This window comes from Crinia signifera, chromosome 2 (assembly GCF_055691185.1).
Source record: "Crinia signifera chromosome 2, ASM5569118v1, whole genome shotgun sequence".
In the NCBI taxonomy this organism is placed as follows: domain Eukaryota; kingdom Metazoa; phylum Chordata; class Amphibia; order Anura; family Myobatrachidae; genus Crinia; species Crinia signifera.
Genome location: NC_139218.1, coordinates 218,013,767 through 218,026,954, shown reverse-complemented (window position 1 = coordinate 218,026,954; position 13,188 = coordinate 218,013,767). Strand labels below are relative to the sequence as shown.

General features: G+C 40.4%; 1 protein-coding gene and 1 pseudogene across 4 annotated transcripts in view; both read right to left on the bottom strand.

Annotated features, from left to right (window-relative positions):
• BCAS3 (BCAS3 microtubule associated cell migration factor) overlaps positions 1-13,188 on the bottom strand; it is a 1,098,472-nt gene that overhangs the window by 950,660 nt on the left and 134,624 nt on the right. For all 4 annotated transcript variants that reach the window (XM_083173740.1, XM_083173742.1, XM_083173743.1 and 1 more), the window contains exon 8: positions 4,459-4,566. In XM_083173740.1, the coding sequence (XP_083029866.1) occupies positions 4,459-4,566 (108 nt within the window). The remainder of the gene's footprint in view (positions 1-4,458; positions 4,567-13,188) is intronic.
• On the bottom strand, positions 3,439-3,558 carry LOC146061875 (5S ribosomal RNA; annotated as a pseudogene).

Sequence of the window (13,188 nt, the reverse complement as noted above, 5' to 3'; positions counted from 1 at the left end):
AGGAGGCGTAACATCCCGCCCCATGTGTTTAGCTTAACTTTGTGTAAGACAACTGTTACTGACATTCCTTAACAAGGATCATGAGCACCTGGCAATCAAAGAATCTACAAATCTATTCCACGTTAAATCCTTTTCATATAATTTACTTTGATTTAATAGATTTTTCAGAATTTCTCAATAAGAAACTTTTGGCCTTGGTGTACCATGATAAAAGTGCTGATAATTTAGGGCGCTGTCAATCACAAACATTTGTGAAACACTGCTTTAAGTAATAACTGTTTGCATGCCAACACCTGGTGAAGGGCTGAATATAAGGATGCACCAATTGTTTGTATTAATGACTATCAGTGTGGAGACAAATCAATACACACACTTTGACTGAAAAAGATTAGTTGTGCAGAGCAGTATTGCACATACAGGCTTTACTGAGCATTGGCAAACATTTATTCCGAGTCTTTGGGATTTTGTTTAGATGAAAACAAAAATCCACATCAAGACAATATGAGGTTTCTCTCCCCACTTTGCTCTAATTATCAAATTTCATGCTCTTGAGTTACATGTTTACAGTACTGTACAAACAGAACTCGGAAACATGACATAAATGAAAAAAACATATTTTCTCCTGTTGACCAATATTTTAGAAAATCAAAGTCACATTTCTGCTTGACAAAAAACAGAAATGCGGCAAGAAACTCAAACCAAATAAAATAAACAACAGCTTCATTTAATCGAGGCTTGGAAAAACTCTGTCAATATGACAGTCTCAATCACTCTAATAATTTGATATCATATGCACTTGAACATTTATTTGACATAGAACAGACTATTCAAAAATGAGAGTGATGCAAAATGGATGACTACTGTTGGAGGACTAGAGTTTTAATTGTTAAATGTCAGTTTCTGGGAGAATTATAATAGTATTAGAACAAAAGCTGGTAGCTTTTGTTCTAATAGGAGATTTAACCTCAATTCCCATGAGTCACAATACATAATACTACAACAAAAAAAGTAGGCATGTCTAATAATCTGAATTAAAAACGCTGCAAATCAATAACATTGAGATAGTTCTTTGAGACCGTGAGTGGTATATTCCTGTATATCATCCTTAAAGTGACCTTGTAAACTCAAATGATCAGGGAAACAAAATAATAATCTTGTGATTATCTATGCAAAAATTATTCAGCTGTGATATATTTTATATATATATATATATATATATATTTAGATTTATCTTTGACACACTCTACATATACTACATTTTGCAAATGTTCCCATCAAATCTGCGATCATCAGAGTATGTTGATCAGGGGGTCAGATTGCCACTGGGGAATGAGCCAGCAGAAGCATTAGCCCCTAGGCTATTTTCCTAACTCATTAAGACTTTTTATGGGGGGGGAGGGGGGGTATTATGTAGTTATGCCACCAAGATTTCAACCAGTGTCAGGCAAGTTGGCACTAAGGCTGATACTCATACCTACAAGACAAAGCTTAGTTGTTACCCTGAAATCAGGAGTGTGTGTGTGTGGGGGGGGGGGGGGGGGGGGGTTCATGCAGCTTTATCCTCTAGTTTGTGTAAGTATTTTTGTATTTTGATTTTTTTTTCACTGTTAGTACCCCTCTCTAGGGAAGTCCAGAGTAAAGGTGGCCATACATCTACAGATTGATTGTCAGATTGGGCTGGTTGGAACAAAATCCTGGTAATGGATGACTGTTGACTATTTGCTTTGAAATGCTGGAAAACTGCCAAACTGTCATTCAGATATTACCAGGTTTTTGTTCCAACCAGCCCAATCTGACAATCGATCTGTAGATGTATGGCCACCTTAAAGGTATTTTTTATTTGGTATGAGTTTTTTGCCGCATTTCTGTTTTTTGTCAAGCAGAAATGTGACTTTGATTTTCTAATATATTGGTCAACAGGAGAAAATATGTTTTTCATTTAAGTGTGAGGTGCAGGGAGTGTGACATTGTGATTGGCATCACAATAACAAGTTTGCTGACTGGGTGTCATCTGCGATTTCACATTCTCTTTCTCTGTTACATTCAGAGTTTCCCCATACCCTGCTATTACAGCCCAGGTTTTAAGGATATCGATGCATCAGTACAGATAATCATATCAAATTGACTGAAGTACTAATTAATTCAGATGAGCTCAAACATTGATATCCTTAAAACCTGGACTGTATTGGCAAATTTTGTCCTACATAATTAAAATTCTCACTTACCCTTAAAGCACTCAAACAAACATCCTTATACTCTGTACATCTCTGACACAAATATATTACACACTTCCTCACACCCACTCTATTCAAGCAATGAGCAACCCACTCCTCCTCTCTGATCACCACTTCCCACTACTGCCTTCAGATTTTCTCCAGGGCTGTTCCCAACCCCTGGTACTCGCTCAGTCTACTCCCATATCAATTAATGCTACTGGGATTTTTCTTGCCTTCACATATGGCCATGCTGTGGGCTAAGCAAATATATAACATTATAGATAAATGTTAAGCAATTGAGATTAGAGCAAGGCAAACAGGTTCAATAATGCTGTAGGACAATGTTCTGAACTTGAATCGGCATGATACATCTCCCCCTTACTGCTGATGCTCCCAATGCGCCCAGAGGAGTTCTACATGACTCATACTGTATGTCACCATATTATGGTGGCAGCTGTAGAACTATAAGCCCCAGAGATGCAGCCCCCGTATATTCCATGTACAGTGCTTCTGGTGGGGGCCGGGGTTGGTCGCATGCAAGTGGAGATCCGACATCTCAGTTCCCATCCTCGGCTCCCGGAGAAGCGCGGCAGAGACGATGGATTGAGAAGCGCGGCCTAGACGGTGGAAGGTGGTGGAGGAAGTGGAAGGAAGGAAGAGGCGGATGAAGAATAAGGATGGAAGCGCTGTGGAGGACTGCTGAGTGTCCCCGGGCGCAGAATGCAATGACCCCCTTGGCCGGGACAGGCAGAGGCATAAGCCATGGCCCCAGCATGACCCGATCACCATCAGCCAGTAGGATACTCCCCTCCTTCTCCCCCTATGATCCACTGGGCCAAGCAGGATCCCCGACCGCGTCACCAGGCTGAGGAATTTACAGCCTGCAGGCCAAGGCTGCTGTCCTCCAGCAGACTGTGGGAGCCCGTCTGTCCCCCACCCACATCATAACTACCCCCCACAGCACCTAAATGTCCCACAGCCTGACTGTCCCCTGCAGCCTAAATCCACCCCACAGACTAAATGAGCCCTCCCGCAGCCTAACTTCCTCCTGGCACCTGATGTATCTGGATTAAAAGAGGTGCCGAACCATAAGGTGCCGGATGATCGGTGGTGTACCTGTACCCAATGCTCTCTGTTTTCCATCTTTTACTTCTCTCTACTAGTAAACTAATGACAAGTTTCCAAATTGAATGGTTGGAGAGTATTGTTGGTAATGTAAAAAGACCTACAGCACCTAGTATTCACAGGTGGTCTCCCATTTAAAGTACTAATCAGGCCCAACACTGCTTAGCTGCCAAGATCAGACGAGATTGGGTCTATCCAGTGTGGTACAGCTGTAGGTCATAATTCTCATACTGTGTGCTGTGGCACCCTGGGGTTCCAAGAGACACTTTTAGGGGTGCCTCGGATGGTGGTCCAGGAGTAATTAAAATTCAAATTGGTCAGTAAAATAGGCAAAACTAGTGCTTGTGACTTTCCATAATAAAAAATGTGGACAATCAGATGTGAATCCTGTACCTCACCACATAACTGAAGGATGATAAATAAACACAACTGACTGATTAAATATATTTTTCTAAATTTCTCAATAATACAATTTTGGTTTAGAGGTGCTGCGAAAAAAAATTCGGTACTTGTGTAGTTTCACGGCGCCAGCATGGCGCCGTGCTACTTCCGGGTTCTACGCTCGCCACAAACTATGTTAAAAAAAGTAACTTAACTCCATGCCAACAAGGATAGTTCATACCTCCACTATCCATGTTGGCATGGAGTTGATTTTTAATAGCGTGGCGAGCGTAGCGAGCCACCGAGCCCGCAGCGTGGGCGAGCAAAGCGAGCTCCGCAAGGGGACTCAGACGCACGGCGCCATACTGGCGCCGTGAAACTACACAAGTACCAAAAATTCAGATACTCTAGGGTACCGTGGTTCAAAAAAGTTTGGCAACCACTGCTGTATACTATTTACTGTTAAAATTAAATATACAAAACATTACAAAAGTAGCCATTTAGGCATAGATGTGCATCACAGTATTTAATAGTATTTCAGAATGTAATTAAGAACAGCAAACAACATAATAAACTTTGAATACCAGATGCCAATGTGAGGTTCATCATTTGAAAGAGGAGCAACAGTAACAATCAAATAATCAAACTTTCCAAATAGTATCAATATGTATACCAGTTTGAAATATTCAAGCAATCTGTAATTGAAACCATAACACAGATAAGATAAAAACAGTACCTTTTATTGCAATGCAGGTCATAGATTGGGGTTTTAAACTGAATAGATTTCACCATTTCCCCAGTCCTTAGAGAATATAAATCCACGCAGCAGTAAGGTTGGCTTGTGCTTAGAAAAGAGAGAAAATGGCATAGTCAATAGATATAATTAATAAATCAGATTATACACAAACACAAAATATTATGATATAGAGTCCTCTCTATCATTATGCAGAATAAAACACGTGGTTATTGCTTTTACTGGTGACAGGTAGAACACACTACTGATAGCATGTGGTTACTTGCCCTGCCATGCTGTGGCACTTGTGTGCCACATTGCTGTACAGTGCATTCTATTTAGCATATGATGTTTTAAATGAGAAAAGGCATATTTGGTGCAGATACTGTAAACTAAGCCATTTATATTGTGTTTTCAGGTTTGATGCGTGAAATGCATGTAAACTTATGCAGGGCTCAGAGACAATGAAATGAGCATGCAAAGCACTGAGGCAAATAAAGAGGCAAGATGGTACTCATACATAGTAAGGGTATCTGGGCTGGTATATAAAGGGGTATGCAGAGGGATCTGATGGCATACCATATAAGAGAAATGTAAAGACATTATGGCATATAAAGGGGCAAGTGAAGCAGCCTGATATCACATGACTGGAATGTGAAGCAGGTGACATATGTAGGAGCATGGGTGGTCCTGAAATATGGAAGATACATTGGTTATAACTCTTGTGTGGGTACTTGTGTATTATCTGGGCGCCGGATTTTTTCATCGCATGCCACTAATTAAGGCATGCGATGCGATTTTTCATTGTAAAGACCCGATTTTTAATTGTATAGTCACCCATGGGTGATTTCATACCCCCACTATCCAACTACGCATGGAGTTGATTTTATATAGTGTGGCGAGCGCAGCGAGCCGCGCGAGGGGACGTGGATTACTTTACATGTACTCTGCGTCCCCTCGCCACACTATATAAAATCAACTCCATGCGTAGTTGGATAGTGGGGGTATGAAATCACCCATGGGTGACTATACAATTAAAGATCAGGTCTTTACAATGAAAAATCGAATCGCATGAATTGTATGCCACTATATTGCATGCGATGTAATACAATGAAAAAATCGGGCGCCCAAATATTACACAAGTACCCTTGTGTGTTTTTGGTTATGCCCCCTTGTCATGCCCCCTTTTCAGGTAATCCTATTATTAACCTTTATAACATCATCATAGACCTGTAGAGGGATATGGGTGGAGATACTATTGAATCCTTGATTACGTTTATTTAAATAAAAAAATAATGATGATGTCTGAACATTTCTAAAAGCATACAATACATGTATAATTAGCAGTTCTCCATAGTAAGCCATTAAAATGACATTTAAAAAAATGTACAAAAGGATTTTCTTTAACATTACAGAGTCCTAACTATATTATAGAATCAATCCAAAACTTGTAAACTTCCTTGCCTCCATGGCTCCAGAAGGAATATGAAGATAACAATAAACACACACCACATCCTGAGAACACTATATTATAGTGGTAATTTGCAATAATACAGATAATCAGCCAAACACTGAAACTGGAAGATAATGTTCTGAAATGTCGATTGACAACAGACGTTCAGTACACAAAGCAGCTGTGGACCGCCAAATATAGAGACACAAAAGATGTGTCCTCTGTAGCCCCTTACATGGGAGAGAAACCAGGACCAAAGAGTAATCATTTAATAAAATGGTACAGAGCCATTTTGTCTGGAAATTAGGACACACTGCTAAATTACTGAAAATAATTGGCCATCACTTAACTAAGCAATTTGTGCAACTTTCTTAGTTTCACTGACATGCACAAAAACAGAATGCCAAATATTATTTTTAATTGTCTGCACAAACTGGTTTAAATTAAAGGCAACATAGGCTTACTATATATTTTTCAATGCAATTACATAATGTACAGTTTGTGTGTTACCATCTTTGTTTTATGCTGTGCACACATGGGCCTTTATTCTGGTTCACTTGCAAAGGCAAATTCCTTCTCAAATGGACAAAACCACGTGGACTGCGGGTGGGGCTGATGTAAAGTGCAGAGAGAGTTAGATTTGGGTGAGTTATTGTGTTTCTGTGCAGGGAAAATACTGACTGCTTTATTTTTACACTGCAATATAGATATAATTTTAAAGCAAAACCCTGCCTAAATCTAATTCTTTCTGCACGTTATATCTGCCCCCCCCCCCCCTACAGTGCACATGGTTTTGTACATTTTAGAAGGAATTTGCGTGCGATATGCACATCCATTTTGACTATATAGTCATAATTGCATAGCACATAGTGCAAATTGCATCGTGTCTTGCAGCACGTGATCTCGATTCGATCCCGATGTGCGGCCCCACAGCAATCAAATGTAGAAAAAGACTGTGCAGCAAAGTCTGTCTTTCTACTATCTCGGAATGAGGGCCATGCTATTCAATGCAACCTAGCCCCTGCTCCGGCTCATTCCCTCCCTGCCTGCAGATCTAAAGAGTAATAAAGTATCAATCAATCAGCCCCTAACTGTCATGTTACAGGCTGTGTTTGAGAAATGACAGCTAAGAGCTGATTGGCTGGTACTTTATCACTATCACTCTCCACTACATGTGGCCCAATATAATTATCTCCATTAGCATTAATACATATGCCTTCTACATTCTTACAGCACCTTGAGTCCTATTAGGGCTATTGGAGAAAGATCTCTCTCTCTCTCTCTCTCTCTCTCTCTCTCTCTCTCTCTCTCTCTCTCTCTATATATATATAAATAACAATATTATTATTATATTATTATTACCAGACTAGTGCTGGACTTTGCCAATGTAATGTTTAAAGATAGATTTCCAATAATAATTACTAAAATTATTTTATTTTGTAACGCTAGTGAACATTTTAATGAAATATCAATTTATCTATTGAACTTAGTCCCCTTATTCAATCTCTTATATTAAAAACACCAACAATAAATGATTAAGCACTCTTATGGCTCTAGTGCTTGGCCCAATTACATTTGTTTGCATCATATAAAAACTGTTCCCCGTGTCTAATTGTCATATTGATTTATAATGGTTGTTTCAGTGTGAGATGAAAAATAAAAAATGCTTCCATGTGCAAACAATTACTTTATTTTCATAGGCAAGGAGTGAGGTGGGTGGTAACTTAGAAAAGTTTTAAAAACTATGTCACAATATCCAATTTTTTTTTCTCCACTAACCCCCATCAGACAACAAACGCACACACCACATCAGAGGTTTTGCAAACCCTGGAAGGCAGCTTTGATTCCAGACTGCTGCGGGCCTTAACTGGGACATAATTAAGGTAAAAAGTTCAACCACAGTTCCAAGCTTCTAATGTTGCCAGATATAAGTTCTTTCTATTCGCTCTTTTCACTCTACCTTCTCTAAGAAATGTATTGGAAACACATTTGTCTTAACAAAGAGTTATTCTACTTCCTTATTATAATTAACTTTTTCAAGTGCCATCTTTAATCCCTTACAAACAGCTGAACATCCAAGAAATAAACTGCGGTTCTCTAAATGCAGACACCACAGAGTTCCATGCAAGAGTCAGTGTCTGGTAGACCACTTATTTAGGCTCCAAGATACTACACTGCATGTCTTGTAGGCCAATATAAAATGGCCAGGATACCACTAAATAGGAACAACAGATTCATCTATTCACTACTTTATCCAGAATGACTGCGATTCTTTGAAACTTGGATTTTTATATTCAATCTTTGCAATTTAGTATATATATATATATATATATATATATATATACACACATATATATATATATATATATATATATATATATATATATACACACACATATATATATATATATATATATATATATATATATATGAAGTAGAAACTTTATGCAGTATTTTAAATATTCCCATATGGAAAAATGTAATAATAGTAGTTTGAAGAATGCTTCATGGCAGGCATGTCCAACGTTGGCCCTCCAGATGTTGTGAAACTACACATCCCAGCATGCTTTGCCACAGTTTTGCTATTAGAGAATGCTAAAACTATTGCAAAGCATGCTGGGATGTGTAGTTTCAAAACATCTGGAGGGCCAACGTTGGACATGCCTGCTTTATGGCATTTTAAATGTTGCATATAGACTCTTTATGTTAAAACGAAGATGCAAGCTTTAGGTCCACATTCAATCCAGGCAGATATTCATCAGGTAAAAAACCAGCAAAATTCACCTTCAGTCACAGATTTTGCCCATTTTTTAATACATTTTCGTCCATGCCTTTTAAAAAATTGTGTGTGTGTGGGGTGGGGGGGGCAAATATGGCCGCATACACAGGCACAAATTTGCCAAAACCATGTATTCGACGATATACACAGTTTTCACCAATTTTTTTTTACCCAGGTGACAAATCAGCACTGGGATTCAATAGGTGATTCAAATTTGCCCCCAAAAAGGGAAAAAATACTTTTTGGGATTGAATACAGCCTATGGGGGGTATTCTATCTTGGGTCACGGCTGTCGAGCTGGCCCAACAGTCGCGACCCTGTTTGCTAGACCGAGAAATAGCAGACAGGATTCAATTTCCCGCCTGCAGCGGGATGAGAAGGGGGCATGACCGGGAAGAGGCGAGCTGCAGCCAGGAGCTCGTCACTTCCCGGCCGCTCTCGGCAGAAGTAGCCCGACTGCAAGAGTGTCCTTCTATGGCCCTTTTCCATATTTTCCCCACAAGCCTTTCGCTAGTGAATTGCTATGTATTAGGTCATATCTGCATAGCCACTAGGGCTGTAATAGCTCAACACTGGAAGGACCCTTCTGCTCCATTGCTGCTCAAAGTTATCCTTAAAACTTACCTGGCTTTTGAGATGGGGACTCAAGGCCTACCCTATTAATTTCATGCAAAATCCCCGTTAGTTAAGTGATATAGCTGGCATGCTTATTTTACTTCTCAAGAAGGAGACGATTTCCTGCTTGATATGGAATATTGATTTCTTACCAGTGTATATCTTACCGCTTGTTAGGCACCACTGTTATTTCACTACATTTGTCTGTGAAATCTATCCAGTTTTTGAGACACCTATTGTATGCATTTATGGGGTTTTTTGTTCTTGCTTATGTCAGATGACTCTTTGTTCCCCCTCCCTTTTCTTTTTTCATATCCCTTCCCTTACCATGGAAATGGAACAAAATTGAAATAAAAGTATAAAACAATCATGTTTGATCAAATAGGGTGAAATTTTCTTTAATGTTGCAATAAAAGTTTTTGGAACAACATGGAGTCATTAATACTTCAGAGTAAATAATTTAAATGTATCTTCTACATTAACTATTTTGTTATATGGTGCAATTATGCACAGAAAATAAAATGCGTATTATGCATGGTGTGTCTTCAGGTTGTGAAAATAATTTTCACTACCTACAGTATAAAAATAAGATGTTAAAAGTTAGATAAAGTTAGATGTTTCCTAGCACGGCGCCCATCGGATACCTTAACTTACAAATGTAAAATCAGGTTCATCGCATGCCATTATAACGCTGCGGGCTCGGTGGTTCGCTACGCTCGCCACGCTAATTAAAATCAACTCCATGCCAACATGGATAGTGGAGGTATGAACTATCCATGTTGGCATGGCGTTAACTTCGTTTATTTTACTTAGTTTGTGGCGAGCGTAACCCGGAAGTAGCGCGGCGCCATGCTGGCGCCGTGAAAGTAAAGAAGTACCCCTTTTTTCGACAAACACTCTGAACAACGATGGCTGGAACTCGAAGGGTCTCGCGTACAGATCCTCATGGAGGACTTATTTAGACTACCCAAATCGCTGAGACCAAACCTCCCACCACTTCTTCCCTCCACTAGGACCTCCCTCACAGTGTGGGACACACTGATGATTAAACTGGCCCACCCCTCGTCCCAGCTCCCCTACATCTCCCTTAAAACACTCCCCCATCTGATACCCAATCTACATCTGTCTCGCTGGAACTCCTCAGGAATATCAAAACTAGGGGACATCTTGGATGGCCTCCACGTAGCATCTTTTTCACATCTCCAACAAAAATTCTTGCTACCCAGATCTGAGCTCTACCATTATCTCCAGATATCCTACTGGTGGAACAGTATCCCCGGTCGAGCTAGCCTTAGACACACGTCAACCCCACTAATCTATACCCAACTTAACCAGTCGAACTCCAGTGGGGACATCACATTCTGGTATAAAACCCTCTTAGACTTACTGGACACCCCTAAATCAAAAGCCCAAGAAAAATGGGAAACTGACCTCGACATAAAGCTCTCAGAAGTCCAATGGAGAAACATCTTCAACTCTTCTTACTATATGTCACGGTGTTTAAACCACACCGAAATGCACATAAAACTGATCCATAGACTCTAGCTGACCCCAGACAGATTAAACACCTTCTGGCCCTCGTGTTCCAAACTATGCTGGAGACAATGTGGGGACACCGGCCACATTTTCCACATATTCTGGTCCTGCCCCATCATTACAACTTATTGGAAAGAGGTGTTTGAGCTAGCGAGTTGGGTACTGGATATCCCACTACAACCTACCCTATCAACAGCGCTTCCAAACATATTCCCATACACTGTCCCGACTCATAAGACCTATGTTCTAGGCCATATCTTTATCGCAGCTCGGGCTACCCTGGCTCAATCCTGGAAACAACCTGCCCCCCCTCAGCTCTCAAAAGTTGTACAGAAAATCAACTTTAGCTATACTATGGAGACGGAGTATATACCATATTCGCACTCTGCCACATCCCCAGTGGCGCGATGGTCCTACTGGCATAACTACGTCTCAGCTGGTACAACCTCCTCAACTTCCCCTGGACCCCCCCCCCCCCTTGTGACCCTGGCCAATTCAGCCAGAACGAACGGGGCTCACTTTCTCCCGACCATACAAGTTCGAGTCATACGATCCCCTAGAAAACACTTTATCCTGCATATCCTTAACCAACCTCTGAGGTCAAACCTGTATCTCGATGACTTGTCTCCTAAAATATGTATCCTATCACCTATGTCTACACCTCATGTATTTCATGTACCGGATTTGCTATAATATTATTCTTACATGTATTTTATCTCTCTTGATGTTTCTCTGCTAAACAGTATATATATGTTCTTTAGAATCTGAGTATCTTATCCCCGCTATGTACCCCCCCCCTCCCCCCCGTTTTCCTTCTTTCTGTATCCCCTCCCTTTAAAAATTTGTTGGAAAAAATAACCATTTCAATAAAAATATTGATGTTAAAAAAGGCCAAATGGATAAATGTGAAGGCCATTACTTCAAAGTCTCAAGTCTCTGCATTCTGATACTGATACTGTTAAACAATGTCTTCTCAAGGGGGATGGGGACCTCCATGTCGTGTTCCACGCCGTCGAGTGCAGCGCCTCCCTATCGGGTGAATCGGCCGGTTGCGGGTTAGGCGCTGGTGTCTCTCTGGAGTTTGTAGCAGAGTGAGCGGGAAGCAGTCTGGACTGAGACGCTGCCGCTGACCGCACGGGGAGTGCCGGCGCCATGTTGCTTCACCCACGCATCCCCTAGGTTGTGGTGCTTGCTGCAGGCTGAAACGGCCCTATTACTAGCTGCTGATCCAGGATCCTTGTGGTTTATTGCTGCTTCTCAATTCCGAATACAGTGACCCTTGAGGTGGTAGATGGTCCTGGCTACGGTATATTTGGAAGGCTGACGTCATTTTTACTGTCTGGCTAGGATACTGCTGACAGCGACCTGTTACATGTAACTGCCTATTTCTGTGGACTTTACTCACTCAATTTTAGGATTATACTACATAGCTAAAGTGTCCAGTGCGGCTGTCGTTTTCCTATCTGGAGGTGTGCTAGCTGGCTCCATCTGCCCATCCTATTGTTAACGGCTGGCCTTAATATGCTCTTAATGGAACAATGGACAATGGAATCCTCTGTTATATAGATCCTGAATGCAATATATGCCTTTTCTGCTAAAATTTATGGTCAGTTGGATGATGTGCTGAGAGGTGCCCCAATATCTTCCTATATACTTGAATGGCGTGATATACTTGATGTGGAAGATATTTTTATACCTACTGCTCTTCTAACATCTCCTACTACGGTCTGGCTTGTTACAATGGATATGTACTCTCATGTGGACATCTACAAATTTGAGAATAATTGCTGTGCTACCCCTGTGAGATGAGATGTTGCCATAATTCGCATTTACTCCTCTGTTCTATTATCGGTAACTATGATCTGTTCCTGGACTTTGACTAGTACATGTTGTACCTTTTTTCCTATCTGTCCTTGAGAGACTTGCCATCTTTTTCAAGAGACTGCCTTGCTCCTCCAGGGGACTAAAAATTGGCCTGATTAGGGACATGCTATAACTTAGAACGCTATCTTTACATACTGGTATTTTTGTCTTTTGTTATATATATATACAGGTTGAGTATCCCGTATCCGAGTATCTGTTATCCGAATTATTCCGAAAACCATACATTCCAGAAAGTGAAAAAAAAATATTTTTTTTGCTAAAAACTCACTGGGGACATTTGTAACAGCATCACTGGTGACATGATATGTAACTGGCACTATATATGTGCAAGAAAATGATTGCTTGGCATTCAAATTCAATATCTGAGATAGTACACAAATTTTGTTTCATGTTTTGAAACCTTGTTTTTTGAACAAATAAAATATATTTGTGTGTATTTTATGTGGTAATAAAATATATTTGTGTG